Raw genomic sequence first — 18099 nt, 5'->3', positions numbered from 1 at the left:
TGGGTGTTGGTGTATTGGTATCATCTTGAATATAGTACAGTCCAGCTCAATCATCGTGTCTTACTCGCTTCCGTTCCCTCTCCTTATTAGGCACATAGTCCCCTTCTTCTGTTTCCTCCGTCCCGCCGCGCAGCTGATCCATACGGAGCGTGAAATCCTCCTCTTCCTCTTCTTCTTCCTCTTCCTCCTCCTCCTCATCATCATCATCCTCCTCATCACCAACAGACAACCGACTCGTCCCCTCCTCTGCCTCACTAACAGGGTTACTCAAATCCGCGCCCCCCAACCCCGTACTAACAAGCTTACTGAGCTTCCCCACCTTGGCGAAATTCGACCTGGACTTCGTCGACGGCCGTCCCACATCGCCCGGTATCTTGGCCTCCCTGAAATCCGCCGCCTTGGCCACCCCATCCAACACACGAAGATTCGCCCTCCACATCTTCATATCCCTAGCGTCGCTATAATGTCCCACATCCTCGCCATTTAGCGAGTCAATCGCAAGCGTCTGCGTGCGGAAATCGCCCCAGAACCATTTCTGCCCCTCTGGGATGCGCTCGTCCGCTTGGCGGGAGTACTCGCGTCCGCGGAGCACACCATCCAGATCGTATCCGAGGGACAGGGATCCGAACATGAGTTGCAGGGCATCGGGCTCGTAGAGTCGGCCGAGAATCATGTCCTGGGATACGTCGACCATGGCGCCGGGGTGCACGCGGTACCAGTCGCCGTAGCCGCTCATGCCGACGTAGTGGAAGGCGGAGACGACTTCGTCTGGGTTCAGGGGTTTGATGGGGTGGAGGGTGTTGCTGGTGAGGTAGATGCGGCGGTCGCTGGGGGTGTAGATCTTGCCGCGGATGCGGATGGTGTATTTCTCTGCGAGGTGCTTGGATTTGCGGTCTGAGTCGCAGTTTTTCAGGTCTAGGCGGATCTCTTCGATCACCATTATGTCGGTGACGGTTGGTGAGGGGGTGTTGTTGGGGTTGTAGTTCTGGGGTTTTAGGCGGACGGCGTCGCCGATGGTCAGGAGCTCGGCGCCGATGAAGATCCCCCGGCTGTAGATGGATGCGTTGGGCCAGATGCCTTTGAAGTGGTGTTTGTCTAGGAGGCTGAAGGAGGACATGATGGTCATGGCGTATTCGATGGAGGGGTGGAGGTTCTCGCGAGGGATGTTTTGGAGGAAGTGCTCGTAGGCGTTGAATGGTTTGATGGATTTAAGGTAGACGTATTTGTAGTGCAGGGAGTAGCTCTTGTCAGGGCTGTGAGGGTCAGGGAAGGTTTCGACGCGGAAGCCTGAGTAGTTGATGCTCTGTTTTTTGGGGGATGTCTGGACGATGTCTTGGAAGATGGTGTCTTCTTCTGGGACCTGACTGACGATACCGGCTCGCCATTCTGGGGTGCCCAGCCATCGCTTCTCGCTGGGGAAATATATTTGAATCTGGTTATGTTCAGGGTTCCAGGCTAGTTCGCCTTCGAAATCTGGCGTCCAGAGCACGACTTCTCCAGCACGGGGCAAAAAGGACGGTTGCATGTCCAGCTTCTGGATGTATTCGTCGAGTGATGAACGCTCTGCGCGCCAGTCCATGCTTCCAGGCTCTGTGATGTCCTTCTCTTGTAAGCCCTGCAGCTCGAGCTGCATAACGGCCATCTTAAATACGTCTGGTGTCCCCTCGTTATCTGTACAAGGGCATGTCGCCGACGAAGGCTTTCCTGGAGGCCTGCCTGGAGGCCGGCCAGGGGGCCTACCAGGGGGTCTTCCTGGTGGTCTTCCTGGTGGTCTTCCGGGTGGTCTTCCGGGTGGTCTTCCGGGTGGTCTTCCGGGTGGTTTGCTTGCGCTTGATCCGGGAGGTCGACCAGGCGGCCTCCCCGGTGGCCTACCAGGGGTTCGAACCGGCGTTCCAGTCCCAGGAGGTCTCCCCCGAGGCCTTCCAGGACCTCGTCTTTCTGAGCCGCCTTCTGTAGGTTACTGTTAGCATTGCATAGGCAACCGAATATTGGTCGCGACATACCTTGTATCCTCTTGGACATTTTCTCGCAAAGAACACAAGTGCATGGCTCTTGGCCGCCTGTCATAAGATAGTAGAAGTGCGGAAAGAACTGCTTCGTGGAGTTGAAATACACATCTGTCGGATGGCCATAAAGGAAACGATCGTACTGCAGAGGGTTAGGGATATAGATTCACCCAGAAGTAAAGAGTATAAACCTACAATGTCGGGGTTGGCAATACGCGGCCTGTCAAATAAAGCATAACCATCAGGCAGACTGTCCAGGATGTATTCCACTCCTAGAAGTAGGGTTAGTGAGGTGGAATAAATGCGAATGTAATGTCAATATGCTAGCATGCAGCGACATGTCGCTTTCCCTTTTTGATCAAATAACAGCAACTCTCGTTGGCCTTCACATGATGGTACAATAAGGTATACGATGCGCCGAACATCTCAATATGGATCTGAAGTACAGAGTCTGAAGGAGTAATAGATGGGTAAATCACAAAGAACCTCAAAAGCAAACGTACAAAGGTGTAGCGCATCAACTGAACTAGAATAAGATAAAATTAAATCATGCAATCAACGTACCACGCTCATAAGCCCCCGTTTTCTGCAGCCACATGGAAGCCAGCTTCTCTCGATAGTAACTATCGTCTGGTCTCAGGAATCTCTCATCTTTGGGCCAGTTGTCCTGGGTGCCGTCGCTGAATGTCCGGTTGATTGGTATTACGACCATTTTTTGCTGGTCTGGTGAAGATGAGTCTTCCATAATGATTGACATTATAGTAGAAGGGGCGTGTTTTCCCCTGCAGGAGTAGTTAAATTTAGATAAGATTTGAATAAGAGCTGGAAGTAAGCTGTGATTAGTCTGTACGCAGAATGCACATTTTGGGATAGAAATGAACACGTGACTATAATCCCGAATGAAAAGAAGAGGAAAAAGTGAAGGGTAAAGATTCAAGAGGCAGGCTAAGCTATGCAGCATTGATGATAGTTGAATGCATGGGACAAGAACAGGATCCGCTCTGCCGCCGTGGGTGATGGTCATGTGACTCTACAGATGGGTAAATCATCACAGCTTCACAATAGCAGGTTAATCTATTTCCATCATCCAAAAGTCCAGGTACAGATTCACTCGGACACTAAGTCAACATGGATATAAAATGGAACAATGGTCACAGTGTCGGCTAGTTTGACCTGCAGTGGATGAGAGCCTACTGCTGATCATCCTGTACCTCAACTGCTTCAGATTCGGATTCATAGGGTGGTGGAGCAAGCTCTCCTTCTTCCACCCAGACCTTGCGCAGCTCGTTCTCAATATCCTCCCGACGCTGTTTCCACTCTTCCACCTTGTCAAGCCGCTTCCGTATCTCCTGCAACTCCTTCTCAACTCCCAGCTTCTCCTTGGCGGTGCCGATCCTCTCAAACTCCCATTGCTCGCCCTCTTCGCCAATACTAATGCTAAGGTTGTATGTGTGGTACTTCTTCAGCGATGCGCGTGTGGAGATTGTAATCACGGTGATCCCCCGCTCCTTTGCCCGCTGGTACAGCAGGCCCTCGACATCAGACGAGACCGCTGAGGTTCCTTCATCAAGGAAGGCATAGCGAGGCTCGTGATAGTAAATTCGTGCCAACGCCATGCGTTGCTTCTCTCCTCCACTCAGGACGTCCTTCCACTCCTTGCGAGTATCCCATCCGCCCTCGCGCCCAGGGAGGTAGCCTAGGTGAGCGTCGTCCAGAATCTTCTGCAGTGCAGCATCGGTTATACCTGCCTCGTGCATGTCGATTGCGGTGTGCGGGTAAATGACTTGATCGCGGAGAGTACCCACGCTCAGATAGGGCCGCTGGGGAAGGAACATGATGCCGTCAAGTCCAAACCCTCTGGGGCGGCTGACCAATCCGCGATACACTGGCCACAGCCCTGATACAACTCGGGCAATAGCAGTCTTGCCGACGCCATTCGGTCCAGATATCAGGAGATGGTCACCGGAGTGCACGACGAATGACAGTGACTCGATCAGATCATCGCCACCCCGGGGGTAGATTGAAGGCGCGACGATGGGAACTTGTTCGAGACGAACACCATCAAAGCCGTTATGAATAGTCCCTTGTACATCCGCGAGAGAGTATAACTCTGCGTGAGAATTGCGTGGGGGGTAGTATGCACTCGCATGCACTCGGTGAAGGGTGGATATCAAGCTGTAGACTCGAGACGTGTACCCAGCCAATTCCGAGATGTCCTTGATACTATACATCATTCGGCCACCTGCATCCGCCAGAGACAGCATCAAACGTTTGTTCGTGATGAATTCCTTCATGCGATCGCGTTCTCGACCAGTCTCCTTCGGCACGTCGACAAGCTCTAGGGCACCACCCATGCCGCCCCAGGCTGGAAGAAATATCGGCAGAGATGTGATGAGGTAGCCAAACGCAGACCAAGCATATTTTAGAATGACGTCTTCGAGCATGTTGTAGCGGATCTTGAGGCTATAGATACCTTCCATCCAGCGCTGAAGGTCTTTGAAGCTTCTCATTAGGAAAACACGTTCGATGTCCGCGCCGCCATAGAAAGAGATTTCCTCAGCATTGGCGAGCAACCGTGAATGTAGACCCCGGAAGTCACCCTCTTTCTTTCCCTCCACAGCCTTCAGCTTTCCAAACGGTGGTGAAAGCTTCCTCAGAACTGCTGCGGTACTGAAGTAGCCCGTGAGGATACCGGTAAGGGCCAACGGCCCGAGAGAACGATACAGTTGATAATTAAACACAAATAGGTCCACCGTAGGCTTTCCCATGGACGAGTATAACGCTGCTGCTGCAGAGCAGAAGAGAGTAAGGTCCTGGGTAATGAATTGGTCTGGTCCTTGGCCAACACCGCCATCCAAATTCATCAACTTGTAGTAGTTGTTGTCGCCAGTAAGATAGAGATCGTGAATATACCTCGTTAATCGGGTCCGGAACGCAATAGACACCTTCGATTGAAGGAACTTGATCATGGCATTGGTGTAGGAAGCCAGCGTGCCAATCCCGCACCATTTGAGAATGCCCCAAGCGAAAGCACGCCCCTTACCAGCGACAAGGTCCCTTACAATCTCGCCATCGAGTCGTGCGATCAACAGCGACAGGTACGTCCGCAAGAGCAAGAAAACCCCATGGCCCATCAATAATCCGGTTTCTTTGCTACCCCATCTCGGGACCATGATACTCCCTAGACTGAGAAATTGATGAAGGAATGCAAGGTTGATCCCAGGCTTTGTGGTTGGCGGCGGTATTTGATTCACTGATTCGCCGTCGCCGACACGGGCGGCAGCAGGTGGATTCAAGAACAAGCGCCGATGCGCATCGAAAGTCGTCTGTTTGGTCGGATGAATCACAACCTTGGAGGTCATGGAGCCTTTATAGGGCACATAGATGGTACGAGTGCCATCCTTGCCTCGAATCCCGGAATTCCGACGCAGCAGCTGTCTTCCTCGCGCACGTTCTTTGGCCCTTTCGCTAAACCATTTGTAGCCTCCATAGCCGGAACCCAAGATAGATAGGATCAGTGCAATAGTGGCGATGATTTGGGTGGTCTTTGATGAACGCTTGATCCGGGAGCGAACGAGACTGGTGTATTTGTTGTACAGCGCCACGAGAGGATCTTCTCGACGACGAAGCGTTGAATGAGCGGCCATTATGCCTCATGTATAGCCACAGAACCACTTCTAACACAATTTGTGGGCACCTTGTAGGACAGTGCCCTCACGGCAGCTGGCATTCTTAGGCCAGACTGTCGAAGGCCATCAGGAGATGGGGAGAAGCGTCCGCAGGGATGACGCGTTCTATATCGGTCTGTGGTGCAGTTTCGAGGTCGGATATGCTGTAAGCAGGAAGTATGAGTAAGAATAGGTGTGGTTGTGAGACTGTTGGTAGCAGACAACTCGCTCAGGAGCTCACATTATGGACGGAGCTGACAATGTTGTTGAGAGTTAATGCATGTGAAGACCTCGGGCCAACATTGCGGAGGGGCGGAGGCGCACCTCACGTGCGGAGTCCCCAGACCTTCATTACATCAAGTATCAGTGGCCACAAGTTTTAGCCTTCACAGCGACCTGCTCGCTATTTTAGGGGATTGCCTATGGGCCTAGTCTCCAAATTGTGGTGTCGATGGCTTTTTAGTTGCTTTTAGATGTTCAAATCTAATAAAGCCGTTGACATCATCCGGTCGATGTCGGAGTAGTGAATCGCTTGATTTCACAGATCTTGTACCACACGTACTACTAAGTGAGCCACCCAAATTGAATCAAATAATCAACAGTAATTGGCTGTGATAATTGTCTGCGTTATTGAGATTTGCAGGTCCATCCTCTGGCAGTCTTACTATGGAGGCCCTTAAGCGCCCAACTTCCTAAAAGGGACCCAGGCACTGCAACCAAGACCGGCCGGTTAGTGCAGGTAGTAGTTACGAGGTTGGTGGTATTATCTGATAGAAGTAGTTGTTATCTGTATCATTTAGTTGATCTGGTGCCGGTCGATTAAGCTTCAATAGCGGGATGTTGATGGTAAATTACAAGGTCTACCAATATCGCACGAGGCAGCTAAACTTGAGGTCAGTGCTGGTCCGCTAGACTTTAATCAAAGAACCATATGGCTGGCCGGCACTTTGGCAACCAAGGAAGCCCGGGAAAATAAAGCAAATGTGGATCGTTCTCAGACTTGAGCATGGTATTCCTTGATTCTGACATTGTGGCCTAGCTCTCCCATTCGTCCTCGATCGTATGACTTGAAAGCCAGAAAGTGAAGGCATCAACATGAATGAATTATCTCGAAGAACAAAAATAGCATCCGAAGGCTGCAGTCTCGCACTTGATGCGGGGGTTGGATACAAGAGTGGGGATGGCATGGAGATCAGGTATTACAGGGTAATTACCAGCTCTTTCTCTAGCTGCTGAGAGATGGTATACTATCCAAACAGTCTCCGCATACCTGTCTGAAACCAAGACTTGACAATCACTTGGATCTCAAGACAGGCAAAGTATTTCGTAGAATGCGCCATCCCTTGTGTGTCAATGATCAACCAGGAAGGATACTGGAATGTATCACCCGGACAGAATCGTTGTGTTATTGGGGTTGTTGCTTAACTCCTCCTTAGCAGACCCCGCAAACTATGGATGGCTGCAGTGGCATCTTCTTTGGCAGGGATGGCTATCACCATTTGAAGCAGACCGTTATTTACGAACGCAGGGTGACACAAACGAATGAAAAGGGAGATTGATACCTACAGCGTATAGAATATTGAGACTAGGTATGTGTGCAGGTATGCAAGCATGGGTAGGTGGCTAGATAGGATGATCGACTTTTCTTTCGACAACTGCACGGGCCTAGTTGAGCAGTATCTGATTCGCAGGCAGTCCCAAGTAGGTGCATGGAATGACGCCCCGGGCGCATTATCCGCCAGCCATGGTGATGAGCTTTTCTAGACTAGAGCATGTCAATGTTCTTGGAAGATGACCTCTGAATTTCTGAAAAGCTTGCTGCGGAACGCGACCTTGGTCCCAGCGAAGGAGGATTAAGATTGACGGGCGGCGACATGGGAGACCTGAGCAGTAGTAGTAGCTGAGGCCGATCACGGTCGGTGATAGTTAGCCAATGGTAGGAATTATTCTCAACGGACAACGAATGATGCATGTCTCGATTGACCCAATAAAATGCCAGAGGGGCTGAAGATATTAGATGTGAGCGGAGTCGTGGTACTAAGGCATGCGGTCTTTTAGGCTGGAAGGCTAGCAGGACGAGAAGCGAATGAAGATAGTGACTTCTTCGGAGTGGAGGTGCCCGTCCAGAATCTCAGTCCCAGAAGTCGGTAATTCCGACTCGATCCTGTATCATGAGGTACTGATCACCCACAATAGCTGTAAATTATTCCTGAGCCTTGCCTACTTTAGTATTGGTGCTGCCCGCTTGGCTGAGCAGATGGCCGTCGTCACCTGGAACTGTTTCCAGGGTCTTGAACAGGATGGAGGGAGGGCCGGGGTGTAGGTCTCCCATGATTGTTGTGGTCATGAGGGACGTGAAGCTGCAGGTTCAGTGAAGGTGGTGTGCTCCATGAATTGATCCGACTCGGACAGTGCAGGCTGTTACGGAAGAGAGATGCTGTGGCTACAGAAACCACGCCCCCCTCCAAAAGACACCATGAAATGGGAGCAGATATGCATGACTTTGAAAGGACTATTGAGCTGCCAGATATACGCCAGCCTCACCTTGTCACTGGTGATTGAGACCACCTTAAGTCTTGGCTACCTCCGATTCGTCCTGGAAGCGCCCACGGAAGAAAAGACGAGCGAGATCCCTGCACCAAGCCTTCTCGGGGTAACATTGATAGCACTTACTTTCGGGGTTTGCTATGCGATCCGTGGAAATATTTATTGAAATTAAAACAATCAGACTTTCATGACTTCTCCCGATTTTAGTGATATTTTGGATGGGTGCGACTGCTATAGTTATACTCATTCTCGAGTCGGAACTTGTTCCGGATGACCTCGAGTCGAAGGCTACAGAGTACTTACTTCGACCGGGAACCGGGCTGCTGTGGGTAGGCGTGTAACTCACTAGCTTCTGGCTATGCATGAATTACATCAGTCTGGATCAAATGAAGTATGGGGGATCCTGCTGGTATCCTTATCGTCCACATGTCTGTGCAATAGTTAATTTGAATCTTTTGGAAAGCGTGGCTCACCATGGTGCTCATACTTAGTTGATTTACCGGTTCCAATGGGAGGTAATCAGGGCGTGCAAACTTCAAGGTACGGGGCATCTCCCGTCAAATCAGGCCCGAACCTGCTGCAAATGGAGACTGAACCTCCGTCTCCAATGCTGGACCAGCCAGTCGCAGTAGTTCTGAGGGTGTCTGGCCCCAATTCTGCAGCCCTGCATCTTTTGGTCCAGACCAGACTTGGCCTGTGTTCTCCCGCTTTTTCTTTTTCCATTTTTCGTTCCTTTTTTCATTCGCCTTTTTCTCCTGGGGCCCGTACTAATTTCTCATGCGGGTTCCGATGTCTGCTTGCTGCTTTTCCTTTTACCCCTTGCCCCCCAAGGCACATCCGAGCATTCATCCACCATCAACGTCCCTACTTACTTATTAGTACTTAACAGTACCAGTTAATTTAAGGTCATCACCTCCGTAAAAGTCAGCGCATAGCAACACGAATGGAGTAATTTTAAATTTTTATTTTTTTTATTCTTCCACCTTATTATTATTACTGCCATTCCTGTATTATTATTATTGCGATGATATCGTTAATTTTGGTTTTATTACTATCATCATTGCTGTATTCGCCCACCCACTTCCACCTCCCTCCTTCCCCTCCCCTCCCTTCTCCTCTCTCTCTCTCCCCCTCGGGCTCTACGTATTCTTTTACTATTTCCCTCTCCTACTCGGTTCTCTTTTCACTCTAGTTTCCTCCCCCTTTCTCCTTCCTCTTCCTCTTTCTGCTTAAACCGGTTAGCCGCCAGTCAAGGAGCTAAGGAATAAGCCACTCTCCACTATCATCAACCGGCTTGCTTGACCATATCAAAGCACCACCGCACCTGGGCTGATTTCCCCTTGGACTTCCGTGCTCCCCTGTCGCTCATCCCGACTGTAGAAAACCGTCATCAGACCGTGTCCAACTAGTGGAAAAAAGGTCTCTCTTAGCCGCTGGCTACACTTTTGACACTTCCTTTGCCCATCGACTAAGCGAAAGGGACGAACCCACAGCACAAGAATCCGATCATCAACCGCCGATCAGATTACTTTCGGGGGGCCCTCTTTTAGAGTTCCTTTTCACCTTAACTTCCCTCCCGCTGGCCAACAACCCGTCAGCCCCAGTGCAACAAGCGATCATACCCTAGATCGTTTACGTTACAGCTATTATTCTTCTCCAACTAACTAACTAACCTAACTACCGGGCTGTCTGGCCGGTGACCTTTGCCTTAACCTTGCCTGAACCTTTTGTCATTATTACCTACTACCAACTATTTCGTACCACTTAAAAACAAAAGAGGTCATCAAACGAGTCAAGAGGAGCTGCTTGCGCCCTGGCTCAACCACGTGATCCCCTACTTTCAAACAGTCCTGCACTTCACACGCTCGAACCCTTCCATTCCTGCGATCATCCCCAGACTTGACTTCCAGATCGTGCCGGTCGCATATGCTTTTCTGCTCGTCTGCCGCCCTGTATTCTGGACATTGGAGGGCGGATTGATTGGATCTGCTCATTGCGAACGAGTCTTTTAGTGCTGCGCACTAGCCTTATTCAAGGCGGTGGTCCGGGTCCCAGAGCTAAGCAACTTACTGGTACTACCACCTTAGTAACCTGCCTCCATCCCATCCATTCAGTACGTGCGAAGAGCCAGGAGGCGTGACTGCACCCTCTCTCTCTCCTCTTCTTCTTCCTTGCCGGCGCAAACCCCCCTCCCTCCCCTTCTCGGCGGTAACCCTGGTGGTCATTGTCCTCCGACTCCTCTCTATCTATCTCTCTCTCGCTCTCTCTTTTCTTCTCTCGCCACTCTTCTCTCCCTTCCGTTTTTTGGTTTCCCCGTCGGCTTAAGTGAACCTCGCTCTGCTACCCTCAATGCTCGGAGGGAGCTTAGAGCGAGATTCTTCACCATCAAACTCAAAACCGACCACTGGAGAAGCGCTCATGCCTATCGCGACGAGTCCCCCCGACTCCAGTAAGTTTTCAACTCCGTTGTTCCTGGCTTCGCAATCAAATTCTCCGATGCGCTTGGGTTGGTTCCGAGTGCCGTTGCTGATATCTCCTTTGTTAGATCCTGAACCGCCGCCTCAGGACCAGCCCGCCACCACCGATGCGTCGCCTCCGTCGAACCATGTAGAGCCCGTCAATGCGGCTCAAGAGTCCGTCGCACCGGCCCAGGGCTTGGTAGAGGACTCTGCAGCCACGTCTGCTGACGCACCGAAGAAACATCATCTACTGTTGCCCATCCCGTCGCGTGCATCCTTAAAAGCGGATCGACAATCTACGCTGGACAAGAGTCAAGACACCGCTCACGATGACTCCGAGAATACTCTTCGCGGTTCGAAAAGAAGCATATTCAAGGGTCGTAGGGACCGGAGCAGAGGTAGCAGTATGAGGTCGCGTCGGCAAAATCAGGAGGGGGCGAGTATGGAGGAAGACAAGTCGGCAAGCCCTGACTTGCGTGATCCGGCCAAGCCAGAGAGGAGAAGCAAGGTCTCGTATAGGTTGTTCGCCTTCTTGAGCTGTTGTTCCTCGCCCAGCGATGATTCGGAGGACCCTGCCATCCCAGCGAAGAGGACATCCAGACAGCCATCGGTTCCCCACACCCAGGCCACTCCGGAGAAGGCCGACACCAATGCTGGTGATTCGAGCACCGCGGAATCCAAAGACCCGAGCTACTACCGGGATGAGAAACCCAACATGACTGTGACGTCGAACCAGTCCATGTCTCAAGTAGACGAAGAGCGCACTGTGACTACTTCCGAGCAGGGCGCTCAGCTCGATGGTGCAACGGTACCTTCGGGTGCGGCAGAGACAGAGAAAGTACCGACTTTGCCACAGGACAGTGCTGAATCACAGGGGCTTGGTGTAGGCCAGAGTACTCAACCTTCTACTACGACCGCCGAAGCAAGCGCTGTTGCCAGCGAAGCGGAGGAACCCGCTCAGAAAACAGAGGAGCAAGCGATCTCTCCTCTCACTGAAAAGTCTCAGGATGCTCCGACTGCTCCTATAGAACTGGATGAATTGCCTAAGCCCCCGGCGTCCGAGAATAGCTATGACGACGAGAAGTATACTTCACACGACGAGGAGGCGACAGTAATTCCGGCTGAATTGCCTCCGCCGATGGGCCCGTCCGGACACCACGCCGACACAATGCTAGAGGAGACGCAACAGCAATTCCTCTTGCCGCCACCTCTTCCCCATCTGCGGGACAGGAAATGCTTGGTTCTTGATTTGGACGAGACGTTGGTTCACAGTAGTTTCAAGGTCCGCCATCCTCAGCTTATCATCAACCCAGTGCTAGACTAACCTATGTTATCAGGTTCTTGAACGCGCCGATTTTACCATTCCCGTGGAGATTGAAGGTCAATATCACAACATCTACGTTATAAAAAGACCTGGAGTCGACCAATTCATGAAAAGGGTGGGTGAGTTGTATGAAGTGGTTGTCTTTACCGCTTCCGTGTCGAAGGTGAGTTATTTCAAAATAAGAATTATCGGCTACGCATTTGCTCATGCTTCATTAGTACGGTGATCCTCTGCTGGATCAGCTAGATATTCACAACGTTGTCCACCACCGACTGTTCAGGGATAGTTGCTATAACCATCAAGGCAACTATGTCAAGGTTTGTCCTGCCCAGTGTACATTCCCTTGCGTGAGTTGTTTGCTGATACCTGGTTAGGATCTTTCTCAAGTAGGCCGCGACCTACGAGACACGATTATCATCGATAATTCCCCGACTTCGTATATCTTCCACCCTCAACATGCGATACCCATCAGCAGCTGGTTCTCTGACGCCCACGATAACGAGCTTCTCGATCTGATTCCCGTCCTCGAAGACCTTGCCGGGGCACAAGTGAAAGACGTTAGTCTGGTTCTCGACATTGCATTGTGATGCCTGTACCTCTAGTTTTTCTGGCATTTGCATTACAGCATGCTTATCTTCGCCTTGCGGGTCCAGTCGGTTTTCAAAAGAAAGAGTCATCTGATTTTTGATCAACTATACGCATGGAACGTCTGCCGTGTCGAGCAGCCAGACCGTCCGGGCAGCTCAGTCCAGCTTCGTCTGGGATCTGAACGCTCGCGGCAGTTCCACAGTGAAGATGTGTTTTCCTTAACTTTTCCTCCCCATTTTTACCTTTTTACCTTTATCCCCATGTCATTCGCACCGTTTTTCTTCCGAGCACCGGCCATGTTCTTGCGCTCCCAGCGAGCAGATACCAGATTACCCCCGCCAGTCTTGTTTCCTAGTGTTTAAGTTTCCTTTCCTGTTGCATACCGCAGGCGTCAGTCTTGGTCATCAGCCAAAATTTTGCTGATCTCATGTATACGCTCCCCGATTTACATTCCCTCTTTTCTTTCATCTGTCTCTTTCTACTTTTGATTCCTTTCATCATCCCCATTTTGTTCTTTTTGCTTAACATGCAGCCCATAAGAGGCTCGACCCGCCGTCCTGGTTTATTTCCTAGTCTCTTTGTGCCCGAAGATGTGAACCCCAAAACCCAGCGTTGTTTTTGTCATTGGTTCGCCATGGTCTATTTCTTGGAGACTCTCCTGCGCGTGGCATTTTGATTCATGTCTCAAGCGCCCGTCGCTGCTTCTGGTACACGCATAGTCCGAACGGTTCCAGACTTACATGGGATCGGACTTTGCCATGTATATGTACTGATTGGGCGTGCGTGCTGTACATAAAAGCGTCCGCCTCCACCATCCAGCTTGTCCCGTGTCTAAGTAGTTTTGAATTGACCATTTCACGAGACGGCCGAGTTCCAGAATAGTATAGATCAGAAGTAACGAGTAAAACAGGCAGTAACGCATAATGGACAGGATTATTGGCGATATATCGAGCATCTAGACTACAGCGTAGAGTGGATCGCCTCTTAACGGCGAAGGCGGGCTGAGATCACGCCGCGGCAATAATGACCGATCGGTCGGTCATCTCCAAATCTTCCATCGCATCCCGCTTTTGTCCGCACTACATCGTGTCAGCTCATGTGAGTATTCCCCGATTAGCCCCGTCCTGAACTCTTTCATACATATATACATACATAATTCCCCTGCAAGGCTGTGTCCGCTCCCTTGAGCCTCCATCCAAAGCTCCGACGATCTCCTGATATTTCTTGGCAGCGTCATACCCAATCTCCCCGCCTCCAACTGCATCACCACCAAAGCACTTTTTTTTACAAGGACCACCCTACACACACACACACGCCCACACCCCATCGTTCAACATGAAGGACAAAAACGGCTGGGACGGAAAGCTACGGGTCGAACCGAAAGCCACGATCACGAACCCGGAAGCCCTAGAAGACCCCGATTACTCGGACTCGGATGCGCCGCCCGTGGAGGAGATCGAGGCCGATGAGGGTATGTCAATCAACAACCATGAATCCCGGGATGCTGTGGCGTGGTATGCCGGTGATGCGAAGGACAATATACTGATGGTTGGGCTTTGTGTGCAGATCTATTGGAGGATGAGGACCCAGAAGCAGAGGTATACGCTGATACTTCTTCCGACGCGACGCGTTCGTTGATTGATGGACACAGCCAGCTAACTAACACACCTCGCATCAGGAAATCGACCTCGTTCACTGTCGCATAACTTCGATTCCGGCGTTGCGGTTGGAGCGGTTTCCCAAGGTGGAGGTATGGCAGGGATATCCAGTATTTGTGTGGTCGCACGACATAGTGCTAATCGGACGGTGGATGATATAGAGATTATGTTTCCGACAGAACCAAATCACGCGAATCGAATTCCCCACGGAAGTTGCCAAGTCGTTGACGGAACTCGATCTCTACGATAACCTGATATCGCATGTGAAGGGGCTTGATGAGTTTGAGCATTTGACCAGCTTGGATCTTAGCTTCAATAAGATTAAGCATGTTAAGAATATTTCGCATTTGGTCAAGTTGACGGATCTGTATTTTGTGCAGAATAAGATCTCGAAGATAGAGGGCGTGGAGACGTTTACGTCGTTGAGGAATTTGGAGCTTGGAGCGAATAGGATTCGGGTGGGTTTTGGATGTGCCTGAGATGATTGTTGGGGTATCGTTCTGACTGCTTGCAGGAGATTGAGAATCTGGATAATTTGAAGGCGTTGGAGGAGCTGTGGTTGGGGAAGAATAAGATCACGGAATTGAAGGTACGTCTGTTGCGCTGTGAGTCTTGGGTGTGGTATGAGTTGGTTGACTGACTGCGGTGATTATAGAACCTCGATGGCCTCTCCAACCTGCGCATCCTCTCTATCCAGTCGAACCGTCTCACGAGTATCAGTGGGCTCGCGAACCTGAAGAATCTAGAGGAACTCTACGTGTCGCATAATGCGATCACCGACCTTAGCGGTCTCGAGGAGAACACCTCGCTGCGCGTGCTGGACTTTTCCAACAACCAGGTGTCCAAGCTGGAACATGTGTCTCATCTGAAGAATCTGGAGGAGCTGTGGGCGTCCAACAACCAACTGTCGAGCTTCGATGAAGTGGAGCGCGAACTCCGGGACAAGGAGAAACTCCAGACGGTGTACTTTGAGGGCAACCCGCTACAGACGAGAGCGCCGGCATTGTATCGGAACAAGGTGCGGTTGGCGATACCGCATATCATGCAGGTTGACGCGAGTAAGTCTTCTTCCTTTATCTTTTGACGCTTAGAGATGCTAACGAAACGTAGCGTATATCCGCGTTGTGTAAGGGAACGGTTTCTTCATCTTACATGCCATTAACCTCATCCATAGCTATTAATGTACCCGCCCACCACCTACCCATCACCTATTAGAATTACAATAAACGAAGTGACGTACGTAGCCCGCTATACATACATGTACAACCCAACCGATCCAACCTATTATACAGAGGAAAAAAAGGAAACAAATCATACAATCATCATCCCAACATTCCTCTTCACCTCACTTCGTCCCCTCACCCTCCCCGATGTCATCCTTCCCCTCCTTCTCCCCTTGCCCTTCCATCCCATTCCCACTCTCACCCTCACTCTCCACCCCAAACCGATACAACCCCATCAAACTCTTCCCCCCAAATCTCCACACATCCCGATCCAGCATCCTCTTCACCCGCTCCGGCACATGCGCTTTCCTCCTCATCGGCCCATCCGCCAGATAATCCAACGGTATGCCACTCTTCACCAGATCCTTGTACATATGGCTTCCCTTATCCACGTAGAAGAACGTATGGTATGGATTGCGCGTCATCGCCGAGACGTGGTTATGTCGTGAGGGCTGGATCGTGCATGTTAAGGTCGGTCCTTGGGGTTGTGGTTGTGGTTGTGATTGTGATTGTGTGGGGTGTGTGGCTGTATGCGAGGGAGATTCATCTTTTCCCTCTAGACTCTGGCTTTGCGATTGATTTTGTGTTTGAGATTGTACAGGGATAGTAATCGGCGACGCCGCAATAGCCGAAGACGCCGCGGCCGCGGACTCGAAGATTGCGATGGTATTGTGGGCGGATTTGGGGGATGTGTTTGTGGGGTCGTACTATATTCACCATTATTGTATTTAGCATTTTTTTGGTAAACGAGGGAGAGGGGAGAATGGGGAAAGGGGAAAAGGGGGGAAATTACTTTTAGATTTCGAAATGTCACGACTTCGCCGAATTTCTGGAGTGCGGAGAGAATGAGTTTGCTTTCGGAGAGGGAGCGCGGGGCTGGATGCGTTTTGATGTGGATGCTGCTGGTTAGGGGTTTTAGGGTCATTTTGGCTTTTTATTATTGGGATTAGGGTTGGTGGTGTGGTGGTGATGGGTTCATGGTATGAAATAGGTGGATGTGAAGGTGAGAGTGATGGAATGGGATGGGATGGATGGAGAAATGTTGGTTATCGCGATGCGGTGGTCTTGGCGGGTTTATCTTATCTATTATCTACGACCATGTCACATGCATCAAAGTTTAACATCTACAAGATTGGTATGTATTCATATATCGTATATACACTCATAGCTGGGTCGTTTAGAAAATAGGGGCGTAGAGTCCGTACTATGATTTTAAGTTAGTAAACATTTCCACATATTCATACAATGGAAGAAAGGGGATAAAACTCACTCCCAGAGGATCATTGAACCGCAACCCGCGATCCAACCCAGCAATGGCCTGAATCTCCTCCTCCTCCAAGTTCCACCCGGTAACATCCAAATTCTGCTTCAACCGCTGAGGATTGTTACTCTTAGGAATAACCGCCACACCCCTCTGTGTGGCCCACCTCAACAACACCTGCGCCGGCGTGCGTCCATACTTCTCTGCAATGCCCTTAACAAGCTGATGCTCAAACAACGGCGGCGAATCCACCGCATTCTGCACGCTCAACTCAAGGAAACTCAACGGTCCAAAAGAACTGTACGCCGTAACGGTCAATCCTTCCTTCTGGGCATACTCGACCAACCTCGTCTGCGTGAGGTAGGGATGATGCTCGATCTGCAGCGTGGCAGGACGGATGCGCGCATACCGCAGCAGATCCATGACCAGCTGCGCAGAGAAGTTACTAATACCGATGCTGCGAGCGAGCTTCTTGTCCACGAGCGACTCCATCGCCGTCCAGGTCTCTTTGATCGTGGCGTTGCCGAACTCCAGCTTGTCGTTCTCGGACATCCAACCCGGCGGGTAGCGGACCGCAGGGTCGACGTATTTCAGGGCGATGGGGAAGTGCACAATGTACAGGTCGAAGTAGTCGATACCCCAGTCGGCGAGCTGCTTGCGGCAGATGGGTTCTACGCGGTCGCCGTCGTGGAAGCTGTTCCAGAGCTTGGAGACAATGAAGAGCTCTTCACGCTTGACGAGACCATCCTTGATGGCCCGCGCGACGCCTTGGCCGGCTTCGACTTCGTTGCCGTAGTCTGGTTTGTGTTAGATTGGGAATTATTGGTGGTGTTTTATGGGGGGAGCATAGTACCGCAGGCGCCGTCAAACAGACGGTATCCTTCCTTGATGGCGTGGTAGATCTGGTCAGCGCAGGTGTCGTTGTTCACCTTCCAGAGACCGAAGCCCACGAGGGGCATGTCGTAGCCGCTGTTTAGCTTGACGGTGGGAGAGGCCATGGTGATTGAAGGAGTAACAAGGTCGTGTTGAGACAAGGTATAGAGACGCGATCAAAGAAGGATCGGGGGGGATGAAGGGAGAGAAAGGGAAGGTTTGGAGGGGTAATAAGTAACTGCCCCTCGGTCATGGCATTATGAACTCAAATCCATTGCGCGTATCCACTGGAGGCGCCATACACGGCACAGATAGCGGCATTGGAGGCTAAATGAAATGGTGGCGGCTGTATTGTATTGGGGTAGTAACTTATCCAAGGGCTGGCCGGATGCCATCCAAAGTCGGGCCCGGCTAAATGCATCCATCTGCCGGCTAAATGCCGCCACTTGACCCTAATTTTGGTTATGCCACTACGGAGTACTGTGTTTACAA

At 51.0% G+C, this 18099-nt stretch overlaps 5 protein-coding genes across 5 annotated transcripts; 2 read left to right on the top strand and 3 right to left on the bottom strand.

Annotated features, from left to right (window-relative positions):
• Nucleotides 1-46: 46 nt before the first annotated feature.
• pxa1 (putative peroxisomal ABC transporter (PXA1)) lies at nucleotides 47-5653 on the bottom strand (the record flags this gene model as incomplete). The annotated part of the gene is made up of 11 exons (XM_025710318.1): nucleotides 47-1243; nucleotides 1370-1663; nucleotides 1741-1950; nucleotides 2202-2278; nucleotides 2571-2788; nucleotides 3201-5259; nucleotides 5281-5332; nucleotides 5354-5373; nucleotides 5398-5412; nucleotides 5434-5551; nucleotides 5582-5653. 11 exons carry the CDS (start codon nucleotides 5651-5653, stop codon nucleotides 47-49), a joined length of 4332 nt encoding a protein of 1443 aa, XP_025558424.1.
• A 4917-nt stretch (nucleotides 5654-10570) lies between these two features.
• psrA (putative general stress response phosphoprotein phosphatase Psr1/2) lies at nucleotides 10571-12591 on the top strand (the record flags this gene model as incomplete). Its single annotated transcript, XM_025708382.1, has 4 exons — nucleotides 10571-11962; nucleotides 12018-12167; nucleotides 12223-12351; nucleotides 12379-12591. The coding sequence occupies 4 exons, from the start codon at nucleotides 10571-10573 to the stop codon at nucleotides 12589-12591; spliced, it is 1884 nt and encodes a 627-aa protein (XP_025558423.1).
• A 1066-nt stretch (nucleotides 12592-13657) lies between these two features.
• On the top strand, nucleotides 13658-15500 carry BO88DRAFT_158097 (putative protein phosphatase PP1 regulatory subunit Sds22). Its single transcript, XM_025701575.1, has 8 exons — nucleotides 13658-13690; nucleotides 13824-14063; nucleotides 14159-14190; nucleotides 14271-14342; nucleotides 14412-14708; nucleotides 14765-14839; nucleotides 14906-15308; nucleotides 15361-15500. Exons 2-8 carry the CDS (start codon nucleotides 13928-13930, stop codon nucleotides 15378-15380), a joined length of 1035 nt encoding a protein of 344 aa, XP_025558422.1. The 5' UTR covers nucleotides 13658-13690; nucleotides 13824-13927; the 3' UTR covers nucleotides 15381-15500.
• On the bottom strand, nucleotides 15405-16500 carry BO88DRAFT_374031 (uncharacterized protein). Its single transcript, XM_025704292.1, has 3 exons — nucleotides 16267-16500; nucleotides 15689-16180; nucleotides 15405-15594 (listed from the first exon to the last, which is right to left on the bottom strand). The coding sequence occupies exons 1-3, from the start codon at nucleotides 16396-16398 to the stop codon at nucleotides 15562-15564; spliced, it is 657 nt and encodes a 218-aa protein (XP_025558421.1). The 5' UTR covers nucleotides 16399-16500; the 3' UTR covers nucleotides 15405-15561.
• A 99-nt stretch (nucleotides 16501-16599) lies between these two features.
• On the bottom strand, nucleotides 16600-17950 carry BO88DRAFT_446853 (aldo/keto reductase). The gene is made up of 3 exons (XM_025710317.1): nucleotides 17588-17950; nucleotides 16744-17531; nucleotides 16600-16677 (listed from the first exon to the last, which is right to left on the bottom strand). The coding sequence occupies exons 1-3, from the start codon at nucleotides 17730-17732 to the stop codon at nucleotides 16651-16653; spliced, it is 960 nt and encodes a 319-aa protein (XP_025558420.1). The 5' UTR covers nucleotides 17733-17950; the 3' UTR covers nucleotides 16600-16650.
• Between the last annotated feature and the right edge of the window lie 149 nt (nucleotides 17951-18099).

This window comes from Aspergillus vadensis (assembly GCF_003184925.1).
Source record: "Aspergillus vadensis CBS 113365 unplaced genomic scaffold BO88scaffold_29, whole genome shotgun sequence".
In the NCBI taxonomy this organism is placed as follows: domain Eukaryota; kingdom Fungi; phylum Ascomycota; class Eurotiomycetes; order Eurotiales; family Aspergillaceae; genus Aspergillus; species Aspergillus vadensis.
The sequence above is the reverse complement of the archived record's forward strand: the minus strand, read 5'-3'. Positions and strand labels throughout refer to the sequence as shown.

What these genes read in the sequence shown, in the direction of transcription:
- BO88DRAFT_446853 (XM_025710317.1), bottom strand. Translation starts at nt 17,732, where the DNA reads ATGGCCTCTCCCACCGTCAAGCTAAACAGCGGCTACGACATGCCCCTC. An exon ending in TCTGTTTGACGGCGCCTGCG is followed by an intron (nt 17,532 to 17,587) that starts GTACTATGCTCC and finishes AACACAAACCAG; the next exon opens with ACTACGGCAACGAAGTCGAA. An exon ending in GGTTCAATGATCCTCTGGGA is followed by an intron (nt 16,678 to 16,743) that starts GTGAGTTTTATC and finishes TTAAAATCATAG; the next exon opens with TACGGACTCTACGCCCCTAT.
- BO88DRAFT_158097 (XM_025701575.1), top strand. Translation starts at nt 13,928, where the DNA reads ATGAAGGACAAAAACGGCTGGGACGGAAAGCTACGGGTCGAACCGAAA. An exon ending in GGAGATCGAGGCCGATGAGG is followed by an intron (nt 14,064 to 14,158) that starts GTATGTCAATCA and finishes CTTTGTGTGCAG; the next exon opens with ATCTATTGGAGGATGAGGAC. An exon ending in AGCGGTTTCCCAAGGTGGAG is followed by an intron (nt 14,343 to 14,411) that starts GTATGGCAGGGA and finishes TGGATGATATAG; the next exon opens with AGATTATGTTTCCGACAGAA.
- BO88DRAFT_374031 (XM_025704292.1), bottom strand. Translation starts at nt 16,398, where the DNA reads ATGACCCTAAAACCCCTAACCAGCAGCATCCACATCAAAACGCATCCA. An exon ending in TGACATTTCGAAATCTAAAA is followed by an intron (nt 16,181 to 16,266) that starts GTAATTTCCCCC and finishes TGGTGAATATAG; the next exon opens with TACGACCCCACAAACACATC. An exon ending in TGGGGTTGTATCGGTTTGGG is followed by an intron (nt 15,595 to 15,688) that starts GTGGAGAGTGAG and finishes GGACGAAGTGAG; the next exon opens with GTGAAGAGGAATGTTGGGAT.